The following is a 27,227-nucleotide window of genomic DNA, read 5'->3' on the forward strand; positions in this document are numbered from 1 at the left end:
GGTCGTTGGCTTGAGCCCAAGATCACTGGCTTGAGCCAGTCACTTGCTCTGCTGTAGTTTGCTGGTCAAGGCACATATGAGAAAGCAATCAGTGAACTAAGGTGCTGCAACAAAGAACTGATGCTTCTCATCTCTCACCCTTCCCGTCTGTCAGTGCCTATCTGTCCCTCTCTATCTCTGCCTCTGTTAAAAAAAAAAAAGATAGGAACATTTGTATGCATGAATAAAGATACTGTTATTGTTTTGAATGGGTTTAAACTTTGCATCACACTGTATCTAAGCTTCTGCAACCTACTTTCTTCATCACTACATGAAGGTCCAGCTCATTCATGGTAACTAACCGCTATATGATACCATCTGATGACTATAACAATTCCCTTTTATCCCATTGTTGGACAGTTAGAATGTTCCCAAATTTTGCAAGTAGTGGCCAGGCTGGTCTGGGCACTGAAGATCTGGCTGGAGCCCTTCCTCCTCAGCTGTCCCAAAGGTTTCACTGCACGTCCTGTGCATGAGTGGCTTCTCTAAAACGACGTGCTCTGACTTGGCACGCAGGATAGGATGAGCAACTGAAGAATTAAACACAGAAAACCCGGCAGCCTCTGTGACAGGATCACTTCCCTTTGCAGTTCTAGCTGACCTTGTCAGACAAAGGTCAGGCTATGCTGCAGTTACTCTTTGTGTGGGACAGACAGATGCTGCATGCTGAGACAAGCCTAAGTGCTCACCTTGTCGAGCAAGAGGACATACTAGGTCACCAGCTAGTCCAGCTCGGGCATGCAGCTCCTGGTCCCCAGCAGGACGTGCTCCACAAAGAGCACCACGGAGGAGATGCGGTTCCAGAGGTTTCTGTCAAGAGAGGGCGCCACCCACTCAGCTGATGAGAGAGCCAGAGAAGCCACGGGAGGGGGGCTCTGGAGGAGGAAGATGAGCCACGGATAGGGGTGCCAGCAGAGAGAGAGAGACCGGTGTGGGCCCTGTCATGCACTGCCTGGCCTCTAGCGAGTTTGGCTTCTCATTAGACTCCGCATGGAGGTCACCTGGGGTGGCACATTCTTGTCTCAGCTGTGCCTGCTGAGTGCCACTGAGCCCGCACAGCCAGCACAGGACTTGTCCACCTCGAATGACTGCCCTGAATGCGCCCCGCCCCACACTGTCCTGTGTGGGGTCCTTTCTGGCTGTTCCACTGTCACAGCATTCCTGCCGTGGGGTCCCAGTGCCCGCTCACCCCTCTGTCACCCCCTCATTCCGTGTACTTCCTGCACATGGTTTCTTCTTCTCTGTGTCCTTAGTGCCAATGGGAGGCCTGGCATTGAGGGCAGTGGTGGTGCATTGATGTTAAGGGAATGAAGGAGAAAGGAGCTCCTTCCGTGCAGGGGTATCTGCGTCGTCTTTCTCTCTAAGCTGCCTGGGACTCAGCACAAGTGGAAGGGGCTCTGAGTGCAGCTCCAGTGACTCACCTGACTTCCCTGATGGTGTCTCGGCCAGGCCTCTGTGGTCTGGCACGTACCCGTCGGAGCAGAGGAGTCCCAGAGGGATGGACAAGTTCTTCACCGTCTGTAGCCATGCCTCGGGACTGGGCTTCAGCAGGCCCCCCGGCAGCAGCTCAGTACAGGCCATTGCTGCAAACGCATCCAGGGTCTGGGGGTGGAGAGCAGACCTGCGATGCAGCGCTTCCTTGGCCCCTTCAGCGGCTCTAAATCCCAAGCCCAGAGGCCCTGGCAGTTAGCTCAGTGTGCTCGCACGGTACCTGCCCGCAGCCTCCTCTTGATGGTCTGGGAAGACAGCAGGCCCTGTTTGCTGTGTCTTGACATGTGTTGTGCCAACGTAGGTGCCCCATGCAGGAGTCTCCTATCTGGAGCATGGCTGTCAGCTTTCCCTCCCAGAGTGGCCCGGAAGCACCCTCCCACCTGCTTAAGGAAGGCCAATCCCTGGCTGGAAGAACTAATTGTCCCCAAGAATAGTCATACCATCTCATGTCCAGCCCTCCTGTGGCTCTGTGTGGCGCTGGTTAGGCTGTCTAGAATTGGGGGATGAAGAGTCAAGATTCTGGAGAAGTTGTGGAGCCGGATCCTGAAATGCTGATAGGCCAGGTGCACCCATGGGAGAGACAGCTCCTCCTCGCGGCTTCCTGCTGTCAATTGGTGGATGCAGGACCACAGAGCTGTCCTCTGGAACTGGGGTAAGAGAGTGTGTATGTGTTAAGTCACACACACAGACATGTTGCTGCTCATGGAAAACTGGGACGATTCAAAACACGGCAGGAAAGGGAAACTTAGGCATACTGGCACTGTCCCTTGTCTAACTCTTGGTGTCATCCACTCCTAGCATTTGAACACCCCTACCTGTCCTCCCTGTTGTCCCCAAGTGAGGGTCACAGTATCACTTTCCATCATGAACTGTTTCTCTGTTCTTAGGTGTACTTGAAGAGCACCGTCTTTATTGCCTGTGCAATCCCGATCGAGGGGCCGCAGGGGGCGCACTTCATTGGTCCAACCCCTATTTTTGGACACTTAAATGGTTTCTCATCTTCCATTTTTAGCAACAAAGCTAGAAACAACATTCTTAGGGCTAAGCTGTTTGACCACATGTGCAACAATGCTCTCTGGACAGAATCCGCAGTTCAGTTTCTGTAAGGTCACTTGTTTGCCCTGCCAGGGGGTGTTCAGGAAGCTCTGTGCTGGTCACATGGCTGTTTGCAATGAAAAAACTGCTGGCCATTTTTAAAAAACAGTATTGCCATGGGGACAGGTAAAGAGAGTCTCTTCAACTCTTCATGGTTTGTTTTTTTGTTTGTTTGTTTGTTTTTTAACTCTTCATGTTTTGTTGATTACTAGTGAGTTTGAGCAGTTTTACAAATGTTTTCTGGCCTGACCTGTGGTAGCGCACTAGAACGCTGAGGTCGCCAGTTCAAAACCTGGGGCTTGCCCGGTCAAGGCACATGTGGGAGTTGATGCTTCCTGCTCCTCCCCCCCTTCTCTCTCTCTTCTAAAGTGAATTTTTGTAAATAACTTTAAAAAATGCTTTCTGGATGCCTGTATAATTCTGTGAACAGTTGGTTTATAACTTCTACTCCTTTTTAAAAAATCGGGCGAATTTTCTTATTGACTCCTAAGCATACTTTATTAACCCTTAATTATGTTCTCCAATCTGTCTCTTTCCTTTTTTACGTACAAAGTTTGAAGGAAGTATCTTTCTGTTGAAATTTCCGTTTATTATTATTATTATCCTGTAATGGTCTGTTAAACATTTGCCTAATTTCCTTTCAGAGAAGCTAAGCATTTGAAAAGAAGGTGTTCCAGGGACACTGGAGATCTTCATCATGTTGCTAGAGAGTTCTCTGTTTTAGGGGCCTGGGCGGTGAGCTGAGGGTGCGGCAGCCTGTCAGGAACCAGGGCCCTCCAGGACCAGGTCCTGTCCCGCAGCACTGAACCAGGCCCACCTGGACCAAGTCCTGTCCCGCAGCACTGAACCAGGCCCTCCCGGACCGGGTCCTGTCCCGCAGCACTGAGCCAGGGCCCTCCCGGACCGGGCCCTGTCCCGCAGCACTGAGCCAGGGCCCTCCCGGACCGGGCCCTGTCCCGCAGCACTGAGCCAGGGCCCTCCCGGACCGGGCCCTGTCCCGCAGCACTGAGCCAGGGCCCTCCCGGACCGGGCCCTGTCCCGCAGCACTGAGCCAGGGCCCTCCCGGACCGGGCCCTGTCCCGCAGCACTGAGCCAGGGCCCTCCCGGACCGGGCCCTGACCCGCAGCACTGAGCCAGGGCCCTCCCGGACCGGGCCCTGTCCCGCAGCACTGAGCCAGGGCCCTCCCGGACCGGGCCCTGTCCCGCAGCACTGAGCCAGGGCCCTCCCGGACCGGGCCCTGTCCCGCAGCACTGAACCAGGGCCCTCCCGGACCGGGTCCTGTCCCGCAGCACTGAGGTCAGAAAACAGTCAGTGAAGTATCACTCAAAATGTAAGTCAGGAGCCACCTCCCCCAGCCCACTGTTCTTAGCTCTCAAGACTGAGGAATGTTTAAGGTAATGAAGCCAGTCCTCTGGTCTGTGTCACAGCTCAGGTTTCTGTTCTAAAGGAATTCAAGGATGGCCTTGTGTAATCTATTGTGCAGACAGACCAAGCCTGGGAGGGGTCAAGTAGGCTGGCTACAGTCTCAGGGAGCCTGAGCCTTGCCGTGCCCTGTGCAGACAGGACATGAGGTCAGAACGAGTTTGTCTCATGTTCAAGTGTTGAGTCTGTCTTCTCGGGGTCTCCACCAGTGATTTTGAATTCCACTTAACTCATTTTTTTTAAGGTGAAAGGACAGGAGATAGTGAGGCAGACTCCTGCATGCACCCTCACCAGGATCAACCTGGCAACCTCATCTGGGGCTGATGCTTGAGTACTGAGCTATTTTTAGTGCCTTAGGCTGATGCATTCCAATGGAGGTATCCTCAGCACCCAGGGCCAACCTCAAACCAATCAAGCCAATGGCTGCAGGAGGGGAAGAGGGAGAGAAGGGGGCAAGGGAAGGGGAAAGCAGACAATCACTTCTCCTTTGTAAAGAAGCCCCCTAAAATCCAAACAGGAAGCTTTGGGGAGTCACACAGGAGTGGACCTAGGGCTAGGCTCTGAGAGCCCCACCACACAGAGAGAAACCAGGAAGCACATAGACGACGCAGTTCTCCCACTGTAGCCTCTCCGAAAAGATGGAGTGGATGCCGGCGATGCTCGTCATATCATGATCTGAGGGCACGGAACGTGGCCGGCGCCTGAAGCCCAGATTCCTCAGATGCCACTAAACTCCTCGCACAGGCCGTGAGGCTACAAGTGCCAGGCTAAGAGTGACTCTCCAGTCAGGGCCCTGTGTGCTATTGGACACGTGGAAGAGCAGACTCCGACTGCCACAGTGCTGGGTGCTTCCTCACCACAGGCAGGAAGTCCTCTACTCGCCTGGTATCGCTCACCACAACAGGAATGTTCAGAAGCTTAATGTCCCTGAAAATAAACATCCAAAGGTCTCTGGCCCAGGATGGAGTATCAGGCGTGGCCAAGAGCTCTAGGTTGCCATCTCTGTCAATGACAGACACTATGCTCGCCAGGAGAGGGGTCACTGCACCCAGAATGCGCCTCCAGAGGGTGTGCCTGCAGGGAGGGAGACAGCATGTGGCTAGCCCAGAGTGAGCTTTTGACACTGGGGGTTTTGTACACTAGACCTGAATAGTGATATATATAAATGTGATTGTTTCTGTTAATTGCATTATACTGTTACTATAATTAAGTTTATATAGAATAAACTACAATTCACTTAAAAAACTCTTGTGGTAAAATATGAGACGGCCCTGGCTGGTGGCTCAGTGTATGGACGTCCCAGGTTCAATTTCCAGTCAGGGCACACAGAAGAAGCAATCATCTGCTTCATCTCCCTTCATCTTCCCCTTCCCTCCTTCTTCCCCTCCCACAGCCAGTGGCTCAACTGGTTCGAGCATGGCCCTGGGCACTGAGGATAGCTCAGTTGGTCCAAGCACGTCAGCCTCGAGTGCTAAAAATAGCTGAGTACTAAAGCATCAGTCCCAGATGGGTTTGTCGGGTGGATTCCAGTTGGGGCACATGTGGGAGTCTACCTCACTATTCCCCTCCTCTCACCTAAAAACCCAAACAAAACAAAACATGAGACCTTGGCCAGTTGGCTCAGTGGTAGAGCATTGGCCCAGTGTATGGAAGTCCCAGGTTAGATTCCCAGTCAGGGTACATAGGAGAAGCGAACACCTGCTTCTCCATCCCTCCTCCTCTCACTTCTTTCTCTTTCTCTTCCTCTCCTGCAGCCATGGCTCGATTGGAGCAAGTTGGCCCTGGAGGCTGAGGATGGCTCCATGGCCTCAACCTCAGGTGGTAAGAAGAGCTCAGTTGCTGAGCAACGAAGCATCGCCCCCTAGTGGGCTTGCCACATGGATCCTGGTCTGGCTGCTAGCAGGAGTCTGTCTCTGTCTCTCCTCCTCTCACTTAACACAAAATAAAACAAAACAAAACGAACAAAAAACAATGAGGCATCTCTTGCTAGTTAATTAATACTAGGGAGAAAAATGCAGGCTTTATTTTCAAAAGAAAAAAATACCCACTTCAGTTTCTTAGCTCTATGTATGTAGGGACCTGGAGAGAATTCAAACCCATCTACTGAAGAAACAAAGCATGACAATGACCCAAGAGGTCACTTGACTGGAGGGAGAAAAATGCCTAAATAGAAAAAGTGCGGAGACTACAAAAGGGGAAGGGAAGCACTGGCTACAGGGAGAGACAGGGAAGTCACTCCAGGACAAGCATGCAGACTCTGGGCTCCGGGTATTGGAAAATCCTGAGTGTGAAGAGTACCAGGGTTTGGACTTTTTAAACCCGAGAGGGCAAAGGACTGTGGTCCAAAATACACGGATGGTGAACATTCGATCCCAAGGCTGCGGTCATGGACTGGCTGCCCCAGAGCTCTACTTGCCTCCTGACACCTGACACTAGTGTGCAGTTCGGCCCTGTCCCCGACCAACAGGTGAGATGGGTCAGTCCTTGGGGCTACAGCAAGTGGCAGAGCTGTGATGGGTGGGAGGCCTGACACCTCTGAACACCCGGCAAATGAAGAGATGAGCAACAAAAGCGGTATGTAAAGGGGGGCCCCTGACGACACAGACTTTAAGAAGTATTTATGTAAAATAAAGTATTTGATGAAGTACACTGGCACAGCCAAGGGGCACAGAAATCCTTCTAAGGTTCGTATCTTATAAAATTCCTGACTCAGGAAGTACAATTAGGAAAGAAATTAAGGATAATTGGAGGGGTGGAGAAGAAGCAGAGACCCCTACAGTAATAGAACCCCATTGATGAGCCCCCACCTGGTTGTGTTCCAGTCCCGCCTACTCGTACACCCAGAGCGGAGTCCAGCAGAGCCTGGGCCACTGGACCCAGAGGGGCCAAAGGATGAGAAAAACCTTCATTCAGAGACGAGAGAGCTGAGGCCAGAGTCCCAAAGAAAGTCTACGCAATCCTGCCGCTCAGGCATGGACAGAATTTTCCACCTGGGATTTGGACCGGCCCCTCCTTCCTGGGCCACACTGGTCATCACGGTGGTTTTAGAGAGAAAGGACCACAGGCAATAAGTGAATTCTCCAGGAGCTTGTTCTTCTAGTTATAGAATAACTTCAAGTAGGAGGTCTGGAGAAGTAATTCCTCTCCCCTCTCTGCACATCACCTTTTTAATTTAACGACCTCAAACAGAATCTGTTTCTATGGTTTGTTACATGCTGGCGAACAGCTACATCCTCCAAGAACAGATTTAAACACACACACTAGTAGAGAAAAGAGTCTGCAAGCCCCCATAGAACCCCCATCCAGACCATCTTAGACTTTTCTTGGGGGGAACACACTTTGAATAGCTGAGAGAAAGAAACTTGAGAGCTCTGACCTTGCACAGGCTGCCTGTCAGTCACCCCACTGTTTTGCAGGCCCCTCCTGGTGGCTTTCATCAGGTACCTGAACGTGCCCGCCTCCTGGAGGGCATCGGGGTTGGAGGCTTCCTGCACCACCCACTCCTTCCTGTGTGACATGCAGCTTTGCTCCTGCTGTGTTAAGAGGTCGTGGAGGCGCATCTTGGTGACCCACAAGAAAGCAACTGCAACACAGCAGAGGGGACACACCAACATTGCCCCTGCTGAGGTCCAGGGGTGCAGCCCGGGCCACCTGGAGCCTGGCCAGGTCTCCAGCCGAGGCCGGGCCCTGCTGGGTCCCCAGCACTCACCTCCGGGCTCCCAGTCCTCGCTGAGGAGGCTGAGCAGGATCCCCTGCCCACCACACCTTCCGCTGACTGGGCGTGCCCAGGTCGCGGAACAGGCCCACTGCACTCTGGATGGAGCTCCGCAGCAGGCTGTCAGTGTCCAGGGCTGCTGTCTGCCGGACACAGGCAGGCTCCTGTCAGCCACCCAAGCGTGGGGGAGGCCCAGCTGGAAACAGGTCCCCGCACGCCCACCCACCTGCCTGGCTTCCCTTAGAACTACTGCAGGTCCTCAGGACTCAGCTGGGGCTCAAGGGACAGAGCGAACCCATCCAGGAGATGGCACGGAAAGCCCACATGCGCCCCCTCCTGGTAATTCTTCTGCAGCATGCAGGAAAATGGTGCCAGGTTGGCCCGGGTCTGCCCGTCTAGTCCTCAGCTTCTCTGGGGGCAGGTGTGGAGCGCCGGAGGGTGACCAGCAGCTCTGGGGAGGCCCCAGAAACAAGGGAGCTGAACTCACATGGCTTCTCCTGGGCTCAGAGGTCTTGCTCTCCACTACCTCGGAGCTGTCTGTTTCCATGTCCACATGGGTCTCGGCCCTCGGTTCACCAGTCTGTTTCCATCACCTCCTCATGGCTGTCTCCAGCCCTGTGTCCTGTCTCGGCTACAAGAAAAGCAACATGATCAACCTACTGCCCAGAAGACGGCCCTGAACTGAATGCAGGGTACTGGCTGGTAGCCGTTCCATGGGTCCTGGCTCCAGCAGGGTCCCCAAGGAGAGGCCTAGGACATGCAGAACCTCCAGTCTGCCCCTCAGGTGTCCTCAGAAGGGACCCCTCACTTCCAAGCAAGGCTCTAAGGGCCGATGATACAGGAAGAGAAGGTGACATATGCCACAGGTGTCATTTCTGTAGCCCTCTGCACCCACAGACTTTTCCCAGTGGAAATATTGCCTCCTGCATGGCCTGGGAAAGCAGTAGGGATGCCTGGGAGCCGTCCCAGCTGCCGCTGAGAGGCAGGATCGAGGACTCTGGCAATGGAAGCATGGGGGCCCTGTTCTCACAGCACACTGCAGCACTCCCGACACTGCCTCACCACATGGCCTCCCTCCCGCATCCCCAGAGATTTTCCCCAAGACATACACACAGGCCCACCGTCTGGCTCAAACAGCTGGCTGATGGTCACGTTCTGTAGCTTCGTCACGTCAGAAACCATGACCATGGACTTCGGGAGGTCGTCGATGTGCACGGAGTGCCACAGCCCTGTAAAGAGCAAAGCCCCTAGCCTGCTGGCATCTTTTCCGGTTTACCCATCTGTCAGAGCAGGAGGCACCACGTCTTGGTGCTGACCCACACTGCTGAGTGACAGTCTGACACATGCTGTGTCTTAATAGCCCAACACTGCAATCCGTGTGAGCCTGAAATAACCAGTTGGTCCAGGACCCCCAAAGAAGGGCTGCAGTCTTCTACATAGGTGGTATCCCATCTGCCCTGGCACAGTTGGTACAGGGCCGGGGGGCACCGGCGGGCTGCCCTCCATCACCTAGGGAACTATTAAAGTAAACTGCTATTTGTCTATTTCTAGAATGCCAACGTTCTTACATGACAAATATTTGGTGAGCCATTCCTTAGGAGACAGGGAGGGAGGGGGAAGGAGAGAGGAAGACTGATTTAAAATAGCATGTCCTCCCACCCCAAAACAGGCACAATGTATCAGTGTGTCCATGACAGGTGAGTCGGGAATGCCCTCTCAGCATTACCCATATAATGAAGGTGAGGAACCAGAGAGGCCGCGTGCGCGTTCATCTAGAAGGTAATAAAGGAAATGCTACACGAGGAAGCTGCAAGTCCAAAGATAAGGGATTTTTTTTCCCGGTAATCAGTGGTAACAAATCTAATTGCATCTGGACCAAAGACTGTTGAAATTGACATTAATTTTCTAATTTCAGACTTGTACACCCCAGGACCAAGTTAGACACACCTGAAGTGTTAGACACATAACCACAGTCAGTAGTATCTTTCTCTCACCTCCGTGGAATCCCACGTAGGATGTTCCACTTCCCATCCAGGACACTTTTGTGATGAAATAGACAAAGATGCAGTCCTTATTCCCTTGTACCTTGTTGATTTCATTTATAACGGAATACCTGTTTTTAAAACAAACACGTAAACCCAAAACAAATCAAAGCAAAAAACAAAGCAAATAAACAAAACCACAGCTGTGGCATGGCTGATGGGTGTCTGTCCTCACAGCTGGCCTGTCCAAGCTTATGGTCTCACCTTATTTTTTTTCCAGTTTTTAATATATATATCAGACCCTCGTGATTACCCCTCTTATGAGAGAATGAAGGCATGTTCTAGCCTATCCCTGCCCACTCCCATTCCTGTGTCCTCCTGCTTCGAAAAGGAATTTCTTACCAACTGGAACCCCTGAACTGGGATCTAGATGTGCTGCCCTAATCCCACCAAAGGCAAGTCTAGCAAAACTTTATACTGTAAGCAACAGGGCTCTGAGAACAGATGACCAGGGCATGACATATGGCTTCCAATGCTTTCAAAGGTCCAGAATTCACTGACTTTGAGTAATAGGGGACACAACTTGGGAAGTACCATGTTTCCCTACAAACACTATAAAAATCCAACAAATGCAAATAAAATCATTTACAGCCTGCTACTGTCCTTGACCTTGCCACAAGTTCAAATTGAATAATTTAAAACTAGTTTTAAGTACTGAAACATGTCTGCAAGCCCAGGTGTCAAGGATGCCCCCTTTTTAAAATTCCCACTAATGTTCTATTGTTTACACATCTTGCATCACTCCACCATTTCTGTATTGTGATTAGCCTTTTTTTCCTTCTCTTTTTGCTTCTCCTTGTTCAGTTTCTCTAGTCCACAACCGGGAAAACGAAAAGAGAGAATTGGTTTTATTTTTATTTCTATGTATACCAAGATAACATACTGTTCTCAGGAAAGCAATTCTTTAGGAGGTCCCTAATAAATTTTGGGTTTCCTATTCGTGATTTCTGAGAAAAATAACAGAAACATACTTAGCCGATGCAACGAGCTGAGCACTGTGAACCCCATCTTCAAAATCTGTTTGAATGATGAGGATTGTACATGAGGCTGTGTTAGTCAAGCAGTTTCTAGGGGGGAAAAAAGAGAAATTATGCAAGTGAGTTCACCAATCTTAAAAAAGTAGGTGATGTGGCCCTGGCCCGTTGGCTCAGTGGTAGAGCGTCGACCCGGCGTGTGGAGTCCCGGGTTCAATTCTCAGCCAGGGCACACAGGAGAAGCACACATCTGCTTCTCCACCCCTCCCCCTCTCCTATCTCTCTCTCTCTCTCTCTCTCTTCCCCTCCGGCAACCAAGGCTCCACTGGAACAAAGTTGGCCTGGGCGCTGAGGATGGCTCCATGGCCTCTGCCTCAGGCCCTAGAATGACTCCGACTGCAGTTTGGCAACGCCCCAGAGGGGCCAAGCATCACCTCCTGGTGAGCATGCCGGGTGTGTCCTGGTCGGACACATGTGGGAGTCTGTTTGTCTGCCTCCCCCTTGCAATTCACTTTGAAAAAGTACAAAAAAAGAAAAAGAAAAAAGAAAAAAAAAAGTGGATGATGGCTCTGGCCAGTTGGCTCAGCAGTAGAGCACTGGCCTGAGGTGTGAAAGTCCTATATTTGATTCCCGGCCAGGGCACACAGGAGAAGCGCCCATCTGCTTCTCCACCCCCACCCCTTCCACTTCTCTCTCTCTTCCCTTCCTGCTGCCATGGCTCAATTGGTTCAAGCAAGCTGGCCCCAGGCACTGAGGATGGTTCCATGGCCTTGCCTCAGGAGTTAAAAACAGCTCGGTTGCCGAGCAACACAGCAATGGTCCCAGACGGGCAGAGCATCACCTGGTAAGGGGCTTGCAGGGTGGATCCCATTCAGGGCACATGAGGGAGTCTGCCTCTTTGCCTCCCTGCTTCTACTTAATAAAAAAAAAAGTTGTGCCAATGACCTCCTGGCTCTGAGTGATGGGAACTATAAGGGCTGCAGAGAGAAAAACTGTACAGATGGGATTCTGCTCTACAAGGTGAGTATCCTTTCCCTACAGTGGAGAAAGAACAAACCCCAATAAATGCTTCCTCAAGAGATACAAGGACCAAGGGCCAGAGAAGAATGTTCACGCAGAAGATAACAGCAATGACAAGGACACAAGAGACTTTCGCAGCTGTCCTTTTCACAGTCACAAGTTCTCACATTCACTAACTGACGCTGGTAACAAGCACCAGCAGTCCCAACAGCCACACAAACAACATACGACACAGCCAGGACTGAGGATGAAGCCCAGAGGGAGGAAAGGCAAGGGACCTCACCAGATTTCTCTGAGGAATGAGTGCTCTGTGTCAAACTGTTGCAGTGACAGGATCATGGGTTTCAGGGCCCTGCCATTAACTTTTGACTCTAAATTCTCACAGTCACAACTGGTGTGCAGTCTGGAGAAAGTAGTAATCTGCAAAGTCAGGGAATGCAAATTATTCACTAGAATTCAAAATTATTAGCACATCCCCTAAGTTGAGATCCCAGGAACATGAGAATGGTTAGCAAACATTTTCTATGGGCGTAGCATGGGGCAGCTGGCACATAGACAGAAAATCATCCCAACCCAGAGTTTTAAAAAAATGAGGCAGTGCTGAGGGAAACAACCAATAATCAAAGGGCAGTGGAGAGAAGACACCCCGTCCCTAAGGTGAGGTGCCCTTCCCAGACACCAATGCCTCTTCCTGCTTCAGTCTCTACTGGAAATTCTGGAAATTCCCTAAAGGGCTCATCACAAATGTCACTTCTTCCCTGGCAATCTTGCTTCATCCTCTCAGATGGAGTTAGCCAATGATGCCCCTTCCTTTCTGTGGCTGCCAATTCTCTACCACTGGGTCATACCACATAGTGCAAGCAAAACACTCCTTATGGGCATGCTGATCCCACAGCTGCCAGGTTCCCGTCTCCAGGCTGCCTTACCACAGACCTTCCAATTTCTACATACAGCTGCATGACAGACACGTCTGCCTGGGTGTTAGAGGAGCACCAGAGAGAGTTTACCAGTGACCCCCAGACTTGCTGCTTGTTCCAGGATTCTCTATTCTGGTTAACCAAACCTCTGACCATCTGAGGAAGAAGCCAGGGAGTCACCTCCGGACTCCTCCTCCTCCTGTGGCCCTTATTCAGAACCAGCCAGCACATTCCTTCCCATTTCCTGGTCACACCCATCCGCCATCACTCTGAACGCCTGCAGCAGTCTCCCTACTGGTGCATCTTTTCTAGGATAGTTTCTTATCAGACTTTCCTCCTGTATCTCAACACATATTTCTCCAGGACTCCTCTCTGTGCAGGAACCACCAACTCCTCGGGGCCGCTGTATGGGCCCTCCATGCAGTTTCTCCAACGGTATGTCAACCCTACCTCTCGGCACTCGGCCTGGAACGTTAAGCTCCATCAGTGATCAATGCCTAGTCTCCTGCACAGGCTGTGCTGCTTCACACCTTCATCCAAGGCCCTCTGCCTGTATTACTTTCCTCAGCCATATTTCACAAGCTGTTTAGGGGGTCAGCTCTTAAAGAAGATCCCGTCTGACTTCACAGCCTGTCCTGCACTGCCCCTCCTTGCCTGGGGAGAGCATCATGGAATGATATCAACGACTCAGGTTTGTGAGTCTGTCTTTCCACATTATACTCTATGCTGGCCAAGGACAAGAACTGTGCCAATGCATTTTCTTGTCCCCAGTACCCTGAGTACTGTGATTGAACATGATACTTCACCTGTTGACATAAACACAATTGGCTGTTACTGTAAGCCCAGAGCTCTGCACAGCAACAGGCACACAAACTGCACTTTTATAAATTATGGGTCTCCTCACACTTAACATGAAAAGGAAGCACATGTCTCAACATGTCCCTTTTTGATATCTAGACACTGACTGGAAAAGAATCTTGAGTCTTTGACACTAAGGATCAAGGACTCTGAGGGTAAAACCGTAGGAAGATATCATCTCTGTGAAGACAACATGGTGCTCCGGATTCGGAGTGCGGAGGTGAGCCTGAAGGAAGTCTGCAGAGGAGTCATGCTGCTGCCCACAGTAGTATTCTTGCAACAGGGACTGTGCGGCAAAGACGCCCAGGGAGGAAGAGCTGAGCCGGACCATGGCCTCAGGCGTGGCGCAGTTCAGCAGCACCAACCTGGCGTCCTCAAGCACCTTCTGGTAACGCTCATGGTTGAGGTCCCGGGACCAAGCCTCTCCATGACCTGAAGCACCACAGAGGCACTAGTGTCCGAGTGGTAGCCAATGAAGACGTCAGAAGGGCTGTAGCTGTGTCTGGCTTGGAATAGCTCTTCTTTGACCCAGATGAACTTCTTCACCCAGCCCTGGAGCTCCTCCACGATGCTCTTCTGCCATTTCTCCAAACGGTGCTGATGTCCAAATAGTGCTTCTCCAGCCGGTTAATGAGGGGCATGGGGAAGTGTTTGTAGACAACGTCTTTCTCTTCAACGACTATCAAGCGGAAGTCTGGGTGAACCCGACATTTGACCGGATGGGTTCCCAGGCCGAGGTCCACGTACGTCTGGCCCCGAAGGTAGACACAGTACTAGTTGAGGGCATCGTAGAGACTCTCGTAGAGGTTCTTCAGGTTGAGGAGCACCGCCATCTTGCCAGTCCCCATGCAGATCTTCACCCGGTTGATGTTTCTGCAGACCTGGGTGTACTCTTGGTCCCTGGGGAAACTGGACCCGAAAATGATCTCTGGCTGCTGGTTCCCACGGAAGAGGGTCCGCTGCAGGGTCTGCAGGGCCACGTAGTTTCTGGTCAGCACGAGCAAGTAGCGGGACTCAGAGTCTTCCGGCTCCTGCCCGACACCTTCAGGTCACCATACACGTTGTCCCTGATCAGCTGCATAGTCTGACTTTCTCTGAGCTGCCTGTGAATATGTCCAGGGCATGGATGTCATCTTTGCCCCTGAAATTCCGAAGGATGGCCTGGCTGATAGCTTGTGGGGAAGGCTTCTTGTTAGAAGCCTTTGTGGAGGCAAAGACCATTTTGATGAGGCTGTAGTAGTCACGAAGCCCAAAGAATCCCTTGTCTCGCAGACTGTTTCGTAGGCTTTGGCAAAGGACGGGAAGTATCCTTGGATTCTTTCTTGAATAAGGGGCTCTGAAGAGCAGATCCCCCTGGCGCTCTCTATGTGCTCTTTCTTATTGGGGCTGCCACGTGGCACAAAAATACCCCGGTTCATCTTGGCTGGGTCCAGAGCCCAGTTGGAAACACCGATAAAACCGATTTTTTTGTGGGGAGCAGGGTCATCATTTTCAATGCAACCATCTTCCAGCAGTGGATGCAAAGCCTTGAGGGGCATTTTGGGCGAGTCTTCGGCCAGTCCGACCTCATCTAACACCACCAGGGAGACATACTGCTGCAGGTCCTTGCCCTGTTGGAAACGGGCACGCTGCCTGAAGGTGCCGATGATGCCTTGTGGGGTGGGGTGTGGGCTGCACTGGAATGACACCAGCTGGACCTGCTTCCGGCTCCGGAAGAGGTCTCAGTGGGCGGCCTGGCCTTGCATGGCATCCGCCACAATGGTCTTGGCGAGAGACTTGGAGCTGCCGGGCTTTCCCACCAGGAAGAGAGGGATCTTAAGCTCAATGCAGATCACCATCATGAAGACATTCTCCTTTAAAGTCAAGTTCTTGGCGATGGTTTTCCTTAGAGCTACACCATCCAGAAAGAGGTCCTGCGTCCGCATCATCTCATCCAGCACGGCCTTGCTATCACTGTATGGTTGTGGTAGAAACCGGCAAACAGCTTTCCGATACAAGTCTTGTTTCTGTAAAGAGGCGTGATAACACTCCCCGGTGGCCAGCACCAGCGACCAGAGGACAGGGTCTCTCTCAAAGACATTTCTGCTGGTGTCAGACACACAGAGGGAGGTATTCAGCTTTGACAAGAGCATCTTGCTGTGGTCATAAAACCGCCTGAAGACCTTCACGCAGTGCTCCACATCCCTGAGGCTGACGAAGCTGCACTCATCCTCTCTCTTCCTCATGAAGCGCTGGGAGGCGGAGAGCACGTCGGTGATCACACGCGTCTCATCCTGACCCATCTGGGTGGCATCCACCAGTCTCTGGATTGTTTGCTGGATGTATAGCTTTTCTGTGGAGTCACTCAGGTGCCCAAAATCCCACACCAGAGGGATCAGGCTTGGCGGCAGAGCACGGACTCGGTATACCAGCTGCCTCAAGAGGATGGAGCCCAGCCTGTCTAGTCTCCTCTGCACTCACTCTGTAGCCCAAACCAGCTGCCTCCAAGCGGGAGAGCATCTCCTGGGAGTGTGTACGGTAGGGGTTATAGGGCGCAATGATATGCAAGCCAGAGTCCTCAGCTAGCAGCCAGCCGTCCACCGTGTGGTCACACAGAACTTCTTTGATACAGCTGATGGCTTCTGTGGTGTTGGCTTCATCGAAGAATAGGACAGTGGTACTCATTTGTGTTGGTGAGGGCAAGGACTTCCGCTGCCTTGACTGTCATAGATCATGTTTGCACTTGTTCCTCCGTGGACCTTGACCAGCTTCACGGTTTCCGCATCGGCACACCCGCGCCGCAGGTCACTAAGGAATTTGATGAGTCTGGTTTTCCCACAGCCGGTCTCTCCATGATGATCATGGGGATCCCACACCGGAAACACATCTCAATGGTGAGGATTTTGAGCCTATTTTCCATAGTGAGGTCATAAGTATCGTCAGGGTCAATGGGCCACTGGATCCCTAAAGCCAGGCAGAGCCATTCCAGTTTCTCATGCCTGGGCAACTCATCAAAGTCAACATTGAAGGGCACCCTCTGAAGCAACAGCCCCTGGAACCGATCCATCATCATGACATATTTTTTGATCACCTTCTCACTCAAGTGGTCAATGGCGTCGACCATGCCCTGCTCGTTGGGCTGCAGGTGGAGCCCTATAAACGTCATGGGCGTGTGGTCACTGTTGAAGAACACGTATGGGTGGGGCTCTGACTCCCACTTCCTTCGGAGGGAGAAAAGGGGCTATGTCTTCCTCCTTGACCCCGTCCATTGTGAAAATGTGCTTCCCTGGGCTTTGGTCAGATGTGTGGAGGGTGGGTGTGGCAAAATCTCTTGCCATAACATTCATGAAGGTGACCACAAAGTTCTTGAAGCCCCTCAGAGTGTCCCCAGCGATTCTTGGGTTGCAGAAGAGAGAGGATTCACAGTCTCTGAGCTGGTAGTTGAGGAACCAAGCAAAGTTCCAGAGCTCCGACCGGGACGGGTTTATCACTCCACAGTAAAACAGGAGGTGCTGCAGGCACTCCGCAGGTGTGCCCTCAACCACGCCTTCCTCCTACTGGAACACGTACAGGTTTCGTTTCTGGTAGAACCGTTGTAAATACTGGAAAGGCCTTTGGAAAGTCTCGCTGCAGAACTCTGTTCTGATCCATTCCTGGCTCTTCCTGGTTCCACTGAGGATTTAACTGCATGTCTAACACTTCCTTGGGAGGCCTGCAGGTGACTTTTGGGAAGATGTCAAGAAAACTGAAGTGGGGGGCATTTGACTTCTGGAAAGGAAGAGAGAAATAAAATGGTTATGATTGAATTTCTTTCTTAAGTGAGAGGAAGGGAGATAAGACAGATTCCCACATGCGCCTTGACTGGGATCCATCCAGCTACCCCTGTCTGGGGCAAATGGTCTAATCAACCGAGCTATTTTTAGTACCTGAGACTGATGCGCCAGACCAACCAAGCTACCCTAAGTGCCCAGGGCCGACACTTGAACCAATTGAGCCACTGGCTACAGGAGGGGAAGACAGAAAGAAGGGGAAGGAGGAGGCAGGGAGAAGCAGATGGTTGCTTCTCATTTATGCTCTGACCGGGGATCGAACCCAGGACATCCACACAATGGGCCAACGCTCTCTCTATTGAGCCAACAGGCCAGGGACACGACTAAATTTTTTTAAAAAACTGCTTTTGTGTTTGAACCGTCCACATAGTCTGTATTGGACAGACCTTCCAAAAACACTTTTTGCAAAGCCATTTCTGCAAACCCCTTTCTGCAACAGCTGTGATTATTTGTAAACTCGGGCACTGTGAGAGCTGCGTTTCCCATCAGGAAATCTTTTCCACCCGAGCTTCTGAAACTAAATCTCTACATCAGGGGTAGTCAACCTTTTTATACCTACTGCCCAACTTTGTATCTCTGTTAGTAGTAACATTTTCTTTTTTTTTTAATTTTTTTTTTCCATTCTTCTGAAGCTGGAAACAGGGAGAGACAGACAGACTCCCGCATGCGCCCGACCGGGATCCACCCGGCACGCCCACCATGGGGCGACGCTCTGCCCACCAGGGGGCGATGCTCTGCCCATCCTGGGCATCGCCATGTTGCGACCAGAGCCACTCTAGCGCCTGAGGCAGAGGCCACAGAGCCATCCCCAGCGCCCGGGCCATCTTTGCTCCAATGGAGCCTTGGCTGCGGGAGGGGAAGAGAGAGACAGAGAGGAAGGCGCGGCGGAAGGGTGGAGAAGCAAATGGGCACTTCTCCTGTGTGCCCTGGCCGGGAATCGAACCCGGGTCCTCTGCACGCTAGGCCGACGCTCTACCGCTGAGCCAACCGGCCAGGGCCAGTAGTAACATTTTCTAACCGCCCACCGGTTCCACGGTAATGGTGATTTATAAAGTAGAGAAGTAACTTTACTTTATAAAATTTATAAAGCAGAGTTACAGCAAGTTAAAGCATATAATAATGATTACTTACCAAGTACTTTATGTCGGACTTTTGCTAAGTTTGGCAGAATAACTCTTTATAAAACAACTTATTATAGTCAAATCTATCTTTTTATTTATACTTTGGTGGCTCCGCTACCGCCCACCATGAAAGCTGGAATGCCCACTAGTGGGCAGTAGGGGCCAGTTTGATTACCACTGATGCTCTACATCATGCGCGCGCGCGCGTGTGTGTGTGTGTGTGTGTGTGTATGTGTGTAGAACTCCCTTTTGTCAAGAAATTTATATGCCAGAAGTTGCATTAAGAAAGACAGTAATTCTCAGCGCAGGAACTTACCGCCCTCAGAAGCACAGTTGATATCTACCCCATGAGACTCGGTATCAGCTGTGACTCAAAATAAATTTAAGATGCTGCTAACTAATAAAATTATTTTTATTCCAGGCATTAAAAACAACAACAAAAAACAGGGTTAGACCCTGGCAGGATAGTTCAGTTGGTTGAAGCATCCTTCCTGTATACCAAGGTTGTAGGTTTGCTCCCCAGTCAGGGCACATATAAGAATTAATCAATGAATGCATAAATAAGTGGAACCACAAACAAACGTTTCCCCCCTCCTTTCTTCTTTCTAAAAAAACCCCAATAAATTAAAAAAAAAAACTTTTAAAAAGTTTAAAGATTAATCTTTCTTTACTAACATCACACTTGACTGCTTTGCTAAGGCACAAGTAGGGGGTGACAAGCACGTAGGAAGGACCCTACTCCACCATGCCATGACATGACGGGGCCCTGGGAAGCCACCAGTTTGGAAGGCCTCAGAGGCAGTGCAGAACGTCTTTCCAGGATCTCTATGACATATAAATGGCACGGGTTCCGCAGCCATATTTTCCCTTTTATGTCCATCAAGTACTGTAGAATGAGGAGTTTGAAAAGAAACGCCCAGATTCCAGTCTGCACCCTAAGCAGAAGCATGTGGGTCTGTCAGTATTCATATACAAGAAGACCAATTTCCCCAACCCACCCCCTTCAAGGACCTTCTTATTCTGTTCTTTGATATGCAAGACTGAGTATCTATACATGGTAAAGAAATCCTTATGCTGGGGGGTGGAGCGGGACAGGGCTCAGCATCACTTGTTTCCTGACAGGGCCACTCAGTTGGAGTCCCTGGCACTTACTGAGGAGGTCACATCAAAGTGGAAAATCACGGGTGTCATCTGATGCTGGGCATCCAGGAGGGGGAGCAGGGAGCCCAGCACTTGATTCTCATCCACCTGGGCGTCGATCAATCGAATAATTTTTAGAGGCACTTGTTTCCTACTAAACTTCATTTTCAGAGTCTCGTGCAATCGCTTCACATAGACTTTCCTGCAACATTAAGATAAGAACATTAGGTGCCAGGGCTGCAGTCCAATGATCCGAGTCCAGAAAGACTTAGCCCAAGTCACTTCTTTCTGTGCAAAATGCAAAACCGACGCAAGGCGTAACCTGGGGATCAAAGAAACGCAGGTGTCCACGCTGTTTCCCTAGGGTCGGTGATGCACCATGCACAGGCTGTGGGGAGGGAAGGGGCAGTGCTGTGAAGGGGATTCAGTCACTAGAATGAAAATGGTAATGGGGACTGAAGGGAGACAAAGATCAAGAGACAGAGGTGGCCCTGGCTGTTTGGCTCAGTGGTAAAGCATATGCCCAGCATGTGGAAGTCCAGGATTTGATTCCCGATCAGAGCACACAGAAGAAGCAATTATGTGTTTCTGCACTCCTCCCCTTCTATCTCTCTCTTCCTTTTCCACAGCCATGGTGCAACTGGTTTAAGCGAGTTAGCCCAGGTGCTGAGGATGGCTCCATGGAGCCTTGGCCTCAGGCACTAAAAATAGCTCAGTTGAGAGCATGGCCCCAGATGGGCAGAGCATCAGCCCCAGATGGGGGTTGCCAGGCAGATCCCTGTTGGGGTGCACTTTCTATCTCCTCTCCTCTCACTTGAAAAAAGAAGAAAATAAAAAAAGAGTCCAGGGTTATGTCTCTTATTGCTCTCATGACCCACCCACACCAACCCTGAAGCAGCCAATGGAGTTCTAAAAAAAATGAGGAAACTTCGGAGGTTGTTTAAACAAGGAAGGTGGATGAGAGGGTCCCGTTCCAGTTTGGACCCTGATTTGCAATTTCAGATAAGACACGTCTCCCTAAGACTCAGTTTCCCCCATTGGGTGAGGGCTTCATTTGAATCACCTCCCACCCCTTTGGGATAAGGAAGAGCCACCAGGTGGTTCCTGGGACACAGGGGACCTGTCCACCCCAGCAGCTGTCATTACCAACACCCGCTCTCTCCGAGGCCATGATTCCCACACACATCTGGTTCTTGACCATGGCAGAGGCCAATGGGGTCCACTCGGGGACCCGAAAATGATGTGCCAGGTAGGTCTGGACAGCCTCAAGGGGCACCTGGGGGATGATGGGGACTTTGTGCTGGCTGAAGACAGAGGGAGGTGGCAATGCTTCCGTTCATAGTCACAGACCATGATGAGCTGGCAGTCCTCCCGGTGAGGCCGCGTGCAAAGGCTATGGAAGAGCGCCTCCATCTGGCAGGCCACCTCGTAACTCAGCTGGTCTGCATACAGCAGACTGTAGATGCGGCGCCTCTGGGAGCTGAGGCTCAGGCAGCGGCGCAGGAGAAGTGCCACCTCCTCAAATGTGGTCCCGGGTTGCACAGCAGCACCTCATCATAGGTAGGCAGCGGCCGCTTCGGGCTCTGCATGTAAGTGGCCAGGGCAGCCAGCAGCACCTCCAAGGGGCCACAGACGATTGAGGTTGAGCTGCCCAACCCTCAGGCCTTTTGGAAGCTCCCGCATCACGGGAGCCTCACCCATCCTCACCAGGTGTGCCAGGCAGCCAGCCCAGGGCCTCCAAGTCCAGGCAATGAGGCAGAAAGGCGCTCGTATACACCAGGGACTGTCTCATGATGATGCCGAGCTTGTCCACCACGCTAGATCCACAGCTGAGCATGAGCCACAACTCCTGCACCGTTGTCTGCCGCACGGGTCCGGCCACCCTGCTCTGAGACCTCACGCAGGCCTCCACGACGTCCTGAGGGGTGCAGTTACGTTTGATGAAGGACAGCACGGTGAGGGCAGCATCGCTGGGTGGCTGCCGCACGAGCTCTGTGCTCAGGTACACCAGCTGCTCGGCCGTGTAGTAGTTGAGGTGGAAGTGGTGAGCTCGCTTCTGGGCCATGGAACGCTCCCACTGCTCCAAAAAGAGCTCCGTCTGCCGGCAGACAGCCTCCAGCAGCGGGGCTAGTGGCCCACTCCCAGCTAGTGTGTCCAGCAGCCCCAGGCCCAGGTTGAAGTCCATCTGCACAGACATGTCCTTCCGAGGGAAGCAGTACACCTCAGCCTTCCAGGCCCGGAACAGCAAGTTCCCGGTGCAGTATCGGTTTATAAAGGACTGCGTGAGCCTCTGCATGTTGCAAAACACCTGTTGTGAACAGAAGCAGGAGGCAGGTGTCACCCAGCAGATCACAGAGAGAACAATCAGACCTCAACTCCTAAGCACTGGAGGGCAGGGACTGACCACAGAGGCCTACCTTCCTCTGCCACATGCCCTCTTCCTAGGGAAGGCTGGAAGTTGTAAATACGGAGGCGGTCGTGGAAAAAAAGAACAATTGAGTGTGAAAGGAAATCTAGTGGCCCTAGCCAGATGGCTCAGTGGATAGAGCATCAGCCCAGTGTACAGATGTCCCAGGTTGGATTACTGGTAGAGCAAACAAGACAAGCGACCATCCACTTCTTTCTTCTTCGTTCTCTCCCTTTTCTATCTCTTCCCCTTTCACAGCCAGTGGCTCAACCCAGGCACTAGGGATATAGCTCAGTTGGTCTGAGCACATCAGCCTCAGGAGCTAAAAATAGCCTGGTTGATTAGACTATCAGCCCAAGACAGGGTTGCTAGGTGGATCCCAGTCGGGGCACATGTAGAAGTCTGTCTTACCATCTCCCCTCTTCTCACTTAAAAAAAATAAAGAAGAAAAAAAAAAAACTTATAAAAAAAATAAAAATGAAGAAAATCTCGTAACAAACAATGAGACTGTTCTGATATATTTTCTCAACAGGGTTCCTTCTGATGTATTTTCTCAACAGGGTGCCTTTTGCCCATGAGGCGTCCCCTTTGGGTCACGATTTTGGATGACACACATGCTGCAGACCCATGACTCTGACTCTCAGAGCAGATCAATGATAAGTAATCAAATCCAAACCCAAACCTTCCTTATAGCCCTGAGGCCACTCAGCAGGGGGTCCTTGGCCCAAACTGAGCAGCCCTGGCCCTGCCCTACAGCCTCGAGGGAAACAGAGTTCTCACCTGGGAGAACTGCTCCACCTCAGCACTGTTGTGGTCTTTCTTGCCAGACATAAGCATCAATTTATTCAAAATCTCCCTCAGCTCTTCCAAGGAGTATGTTCGCACCTGCTGGAGGTCCCCGTGGCTCTCCGGGAGGCGTAACTATAGAACTGTGTCTGGGGAAATCTGAGAAACAGGACACATTTACAAGTTATTTTTTGGAGGGAGACACAACCTCTCTACCCCAATTCCCAGCAGCCTATCAGCTCTGCTGTGGCCAGCCGTGCCCAGGACGTGAGCACACACCTTCCGGCCATCACCGGGCGCCTGGATCACGTAGGTGCCCCTGCTGTTGATGGCTGTGGCCAGCGACAGGGACGAGAGTTCCACAGACCCATGACTTTCCTTCACCGTCTTCAGCCACTCTAAGTTCCTAGCCGAGTCACGCTGTTGGGACAGGAGAGAAAACAGTGATGTGTTCTTTCTGTCTTCACGCAGCCCCTCCCAGCTCTGCCTTCGAGGGCAAATGCCGACTCCCTTTGCCGGGCTGGGCAAGTCACCCCACAAGGGAGGCTTCCTCAGCTGCTGCCCACGCCCATGTGCTTCAGCTGCTTCTCTCAGAACACTTGTGTTGCACTGTTCCCACCTGTACTTGTGGACACTTGGACAAGGTGGCCAGAAGGCGGCGCTGCTCTGCCAGTCTCCCAGCTGGGGTCGGGAGGAATACTAGAAATAACAGGGCTGTGGTTCTTCCATTCTAAATGTCCTTTTGGGGTCCCCAAGTCTGGACCAGCAGAATTAAGGAAAAACTACAACAAAGGCCTTTTGTTGGGACATGAGCTCCCAGCATAGAAAATGAGACCCCTCCATCTGCTGCTCACTCCACTGCTCCCTGCTCCCCACGAGGATCCATCCAGCCCGGGTCTACTCAAACCTCGCTGAAGATACGTCACATCATCATCGGAAGTGTTTACTTTTTCCGATAAATGGACATGTTTGATTTTTCTGAAAGTTAATCTATCCAGCCCTGACCAGCTGGCTCAGTGGATACAGCATCAACCCAGCTTATAGACGTCCCGGATTTGATTTCTGGTAACGGCACACAGGAGAAGCGACCATCCGCTTCCCCCTCCTCCCTCTCCTCAATATCTCTCTCTCTCTCTCTCTCTCTCTCTCTCTCTCTCTCTCTCCGTCTCCCACAGTCAGTAGCTCAATTGGTTCCTGTGCAGCCTCGGGCACTGAGGATAGCTCCATTGGAGCGCATCAGCCTCAGGCACTAAAAATAGCTCAGTTGCTGGGTAGATCCCGGTCAAGGTCCATGTGGGACTCGGTCTCACTATCTCCCCTCCTCTCATTTAAAAGGAAAAAATTAAATTAAAAAAGTAAATAGATCCCAATTGTAGGAAATATAGAAAGTACCAGAAAGCACACAGTATCAAGTCACAATAATCACCATTTGGAGAAAACACTGGTGTTTTCTTTCTTTTTTCTCCCCTATGTGTTTTACCTAGTAGAATTTAGTCTTATTTGCTTGCAGTTTTGTATCCTATGTTGTAACATGGAGATAGAGCATTTCCATACAGGCAGCACTGTTTGCAAACATCACTTTCAACTGTTTGCAAACAACATCTGCATGAACGCCCACCCACAGGCGTGTGATTTGCACAGCCGTGCCCTAGTACAGCTGAGCAATACTTGATTGAACCCCATCAGCTTGGGAACCTGAAGTAAGATTTACCAGTTTGCTGGGGAGGTCCGGGTCATTTTCCAGAGCCTTCCACAGTTCTTCAGATGGACCATGAACTCATGGAAGCCTGCACTTGTGTCCAACTTGTGGAGCAGAGAAGTGTAGCCCTGCATGGCATCGTGGAAGCAGGCCACGCGGTCCACATCAATGTCATTCTCCCCTGCAGAGATGGATGCCAGGTCCACAAACACCTTCAGGTCGTTGATCCCTGGGGGCAAGAAGAGACGGGTGAGCATGGGGCCTCTCCACAACAATGTGAGGCTCTACCTGAGGACAGTAGTCCTCAGTGAAGCTAGAAATGGACACTGAATGGACGTGGAGGGTTTTTATCCACTTTTCTGCTTTCAGTAAGAACCTGGGCACCTTCCCTTTGGCCTCTTCTCTGAACACCACTAAGCAACATCTGACCCCTTAGAAGCAGGATCCAGGCACCGCCCAAGGCTTCCTGTGCCTGATTCCACTCAGTCTACGCGACATCACCAACTTACACAGAAAGGGGTTCAGTTAGTAAGGACTAGAACCGCAGAACCAGCTCAAACTGGTCCTGTCCTGATTCTTTCTAACAGGACCCAGGGCCAAAGCTCACCCTACTCACGAGTGATATGTGTGGACCCTTAACAGCTCCCCGATACGGGACCAGAGGACGGGCCACGTCTTGAATCTGAGCTCCAGAACCCTTTCTGAGTGACAGGTCTGCTGTCCAGAAAGATTCGGTGCAGAAACCACTTAAATTCCCACTCAAACCCCGGATGAGACAGATGTGAGCTCTGCCACTGTCTCCTTGTCAGCTGAACTCACAGTGAAAGCTCTTTCTTTTTCCAAAAGCTGGTGCCATGGTAGTGGTTCCTGTGCGTGGTGGGTAGCAAGCCTGCCTTGCTTGGTAACAATACTATGTCGATAGAGACTGTAAGAAACAGGGGTAATTCTCTGGGATACTTACTAACTAGAGGATGTGTCCATGTGGACCAGAGCTCCCAGTTGCAGGCAAAAAGGCTTGGGATGGCAGTTGGGATGGTCAGGCGCCCACTGCTCCGCCCACTCCGGGCACTGTCCACCTTCCCCGTCTCTCCTTCCTCACATCTCCTCCTCTCCTCCAAGGAGCTTTACCTACAGCACCTCAGCCACAGAGCTCAACAGGCTGCCAACCTCCCTCCCCGCCCCGCCCCACCGGAAGAGGAATGCATCACACCAACTAAATTAAATCTCTCCATTGGCCTCCAGTGAAAAACAACCAGAGGGTGAGATTTATTTTTTTTTTTTTTAACAGAGACAGAGAGAGAATCAGAGAGAGGGATAGATAGACAGGAACAGAGAGAGATGAGAAGCATCAATCATTAGTTTTTCATTGCGACACCTTAGTTGTTCATTGATTGATTTTTCATATGTGCCTTGACCGGGGGGCTACAGCAGACCGAGTAATCCCTTGCTTGAGCCAGCAACCTTGGGTCCAAGCTGGTGAGCTTTTTTTGTTTAAACCAGATGAGCCCACACTCAAGCTGGCGACCTTGGGTTTTCGAACCTGGGTCCTCTGCATCCCAGTCCGACGCTCTATGCACTGCGCCACCTCTGGTCAGGCCAGAGCCTGAGATTTTTAAGAAAATGATCCCCAGACATTCACAGTCAGCATGCAGTGTGGGGAGCACAATAGCCAAGGAAGTCATTTTGACCCAAGAGCATGAGAAATATACTGTCCTGATATAAATCCTACCAACAAGCATGTATGGCTTGTGAGTCACAGAATGCAGATGGCAACCCTGCCCTGTCCTTCATGTGACCTGTCAGCTTAGGACAGCCGCCCTGAGTGCATCAGGACAACCAGACTTCTGCAACCCCCGGGGAAGGCTGTACCTCCGAGAGCCTCCTGGACGCAGCTGATAAACTCCTTCCTCAGGGACACCTCCCACAGACACCGGCACCGAGCCTCGTCAATGCCCTGTAGCAGCTTGTGGGCCCAGATGAGCTGCTCATTGATCTGGTCCAGTTTATCATGGCGGAAGCTCTCAAAATCGTCAGTCTGCAAGACAAAGCTCTGTTGTGGGCTGGAGCTGGTTCCGTGGGGCCCCAGAATCTGAGCAGGAATGCTGACCACTGCAAGGGCCTCTGACCCTCCTGGACTGGAAGCTGCTACAATGGCGACATGCCTACAAGGCTCTCTCCCAGAACTGGGCACTATACCCCTCCCCTCCCATGGCTGTCCTCCCTCAATCAGCAGTGACCGCTACAGTTCTGTAGAGACATTCTTTAAAGTAGGCTCCACAAGAACTCACCCAGTATGTGTAACTGTTCTGTTTTATAGGTACAGAAGTGAGGGCCTGGAACTAGGACCCACTCAAGAATCCATAGCAGGAGTTCAAGCTTATAGTGTATGATCTTGGGACCCTCGCCAGTTGGCTCAGTGGTAGAGCATCAGCCAGACGTGTGAATGTCCTGGGTTTGATTGCCAGTCAGGGCACACAGAAGTGCCCCTCTGCATCACCACCCCTACCACTTCTCACATCTCTCTCCCTCTCTCTCTCTCTTCCCCTCCTGCAGCCAAGGCTCTATTAGAGTGAGTTGGCCCCAGGCGCTGAGGCCAACCTCCATTGCCTCCACCTCAGGCACTAAGAAGAGTTCACTTGCCAAGCAACAGAGCCACACCTCAGCTGGGCAGAACAGTGTCCCCTAGTGGGC

General features: G+C 51.5%; 1 protein-coding gene across 1 annotated transcript in view; it reads right to left on the bottom strand.

Moving 5' to 3' along the window:
* Positions 1–27,227, bottom strand: part of LOC136316138 (E3 ubiquitin-protein ligase RNF213-like) — a 51,760-nt gene that overhangs the window by 18,715 nt on the left and 5,818 nt on the right. The window contains 35 exon segments of the mRNA XM_066247935.1: positions 729–849; positions 1,461–1,479; positions 1,482–1,641; positions 1,971–2,177; positions 7,493–7,631; positions 7,758–7,906; positions 8,251–8,341; positions 8,343–8,394; positions 8,873–8,992; positions 9,758–9,876; positions 10,777–10,872; positions 12,083–12,214; positions 13,748–13,973; positions 13,976–14,167; positions 14,170–14,622; positions 14,625–14,672; positions 14,675–14,842; positions 14,845–16,016; positions 16,018–16,279; positions 16,282–16,407; positions 16,410–16,788; positions 16,790–17,197; positions 17,199–17,321; positions 19,283–19,432; positions 19,651–19,841; positions 20,782–20,964; positions 20,967–21,182; positions 21,185–21,281; positions 21,283–21,366; positions 21,368–21,952; positions 22,832–22,996; positions 23,117–23,257; positions 24,549–24,598; positions 24,601–24,765; positions 26,406–26,571. Coding sequence (XP_066104032.1) covers positions 729–849; positions 1,461–1,479; positions 1,482–1,641; positions 1,971–2,177; positions 7,493–7,631; positions 7,758–7,906; positions 8,251–8,341; positions 8,343–8,394; positions 8,873–8,992; positions 9,758–9,876; positions 10,777–10,872; positions 12,083–12,214; positions 13,748–13,973; positions 13,976–14,167; positions 14,170–14,622; positions 14,625–14,672; positions 14,675–14,842; positions 14,845–16,016; positions 16,018–16,279; positions 16,282–16,407; positions 16,410–16,788; positions 16,790–17,197; positions 17,199–17,321; positions 19,283–19,432; positions 19,651–19,841; positions 20,782–20,964; positions 20,967–21,182; positions 21,185–21,281; positions 21,283–21,366; positions 21,368–21,952; positions 22,832–22,996; positions 23,117–23,257; positions 24,549–24,598; positions 24,601–24,765; positions 26,406–26,571 — 7,155 coding nt within the window.

The sequence above is a fragment of the Saccopteryx bilineata genome, chromosome 12 (genome assembly GCF_036850765.1).
Source record: "Saccopteryx bilineata isolate mSacBil1 chromosome 12, mSacBil1_pri_phased_curated, whole genome shotgun sequence".
Classification (NCBI taxonomy): Eukaryota; Metazoa; Chordata; class Mammalia; order Chiroptera; family Emballonuridae; genus Saccopteryx; species Saccopteryx bilineata.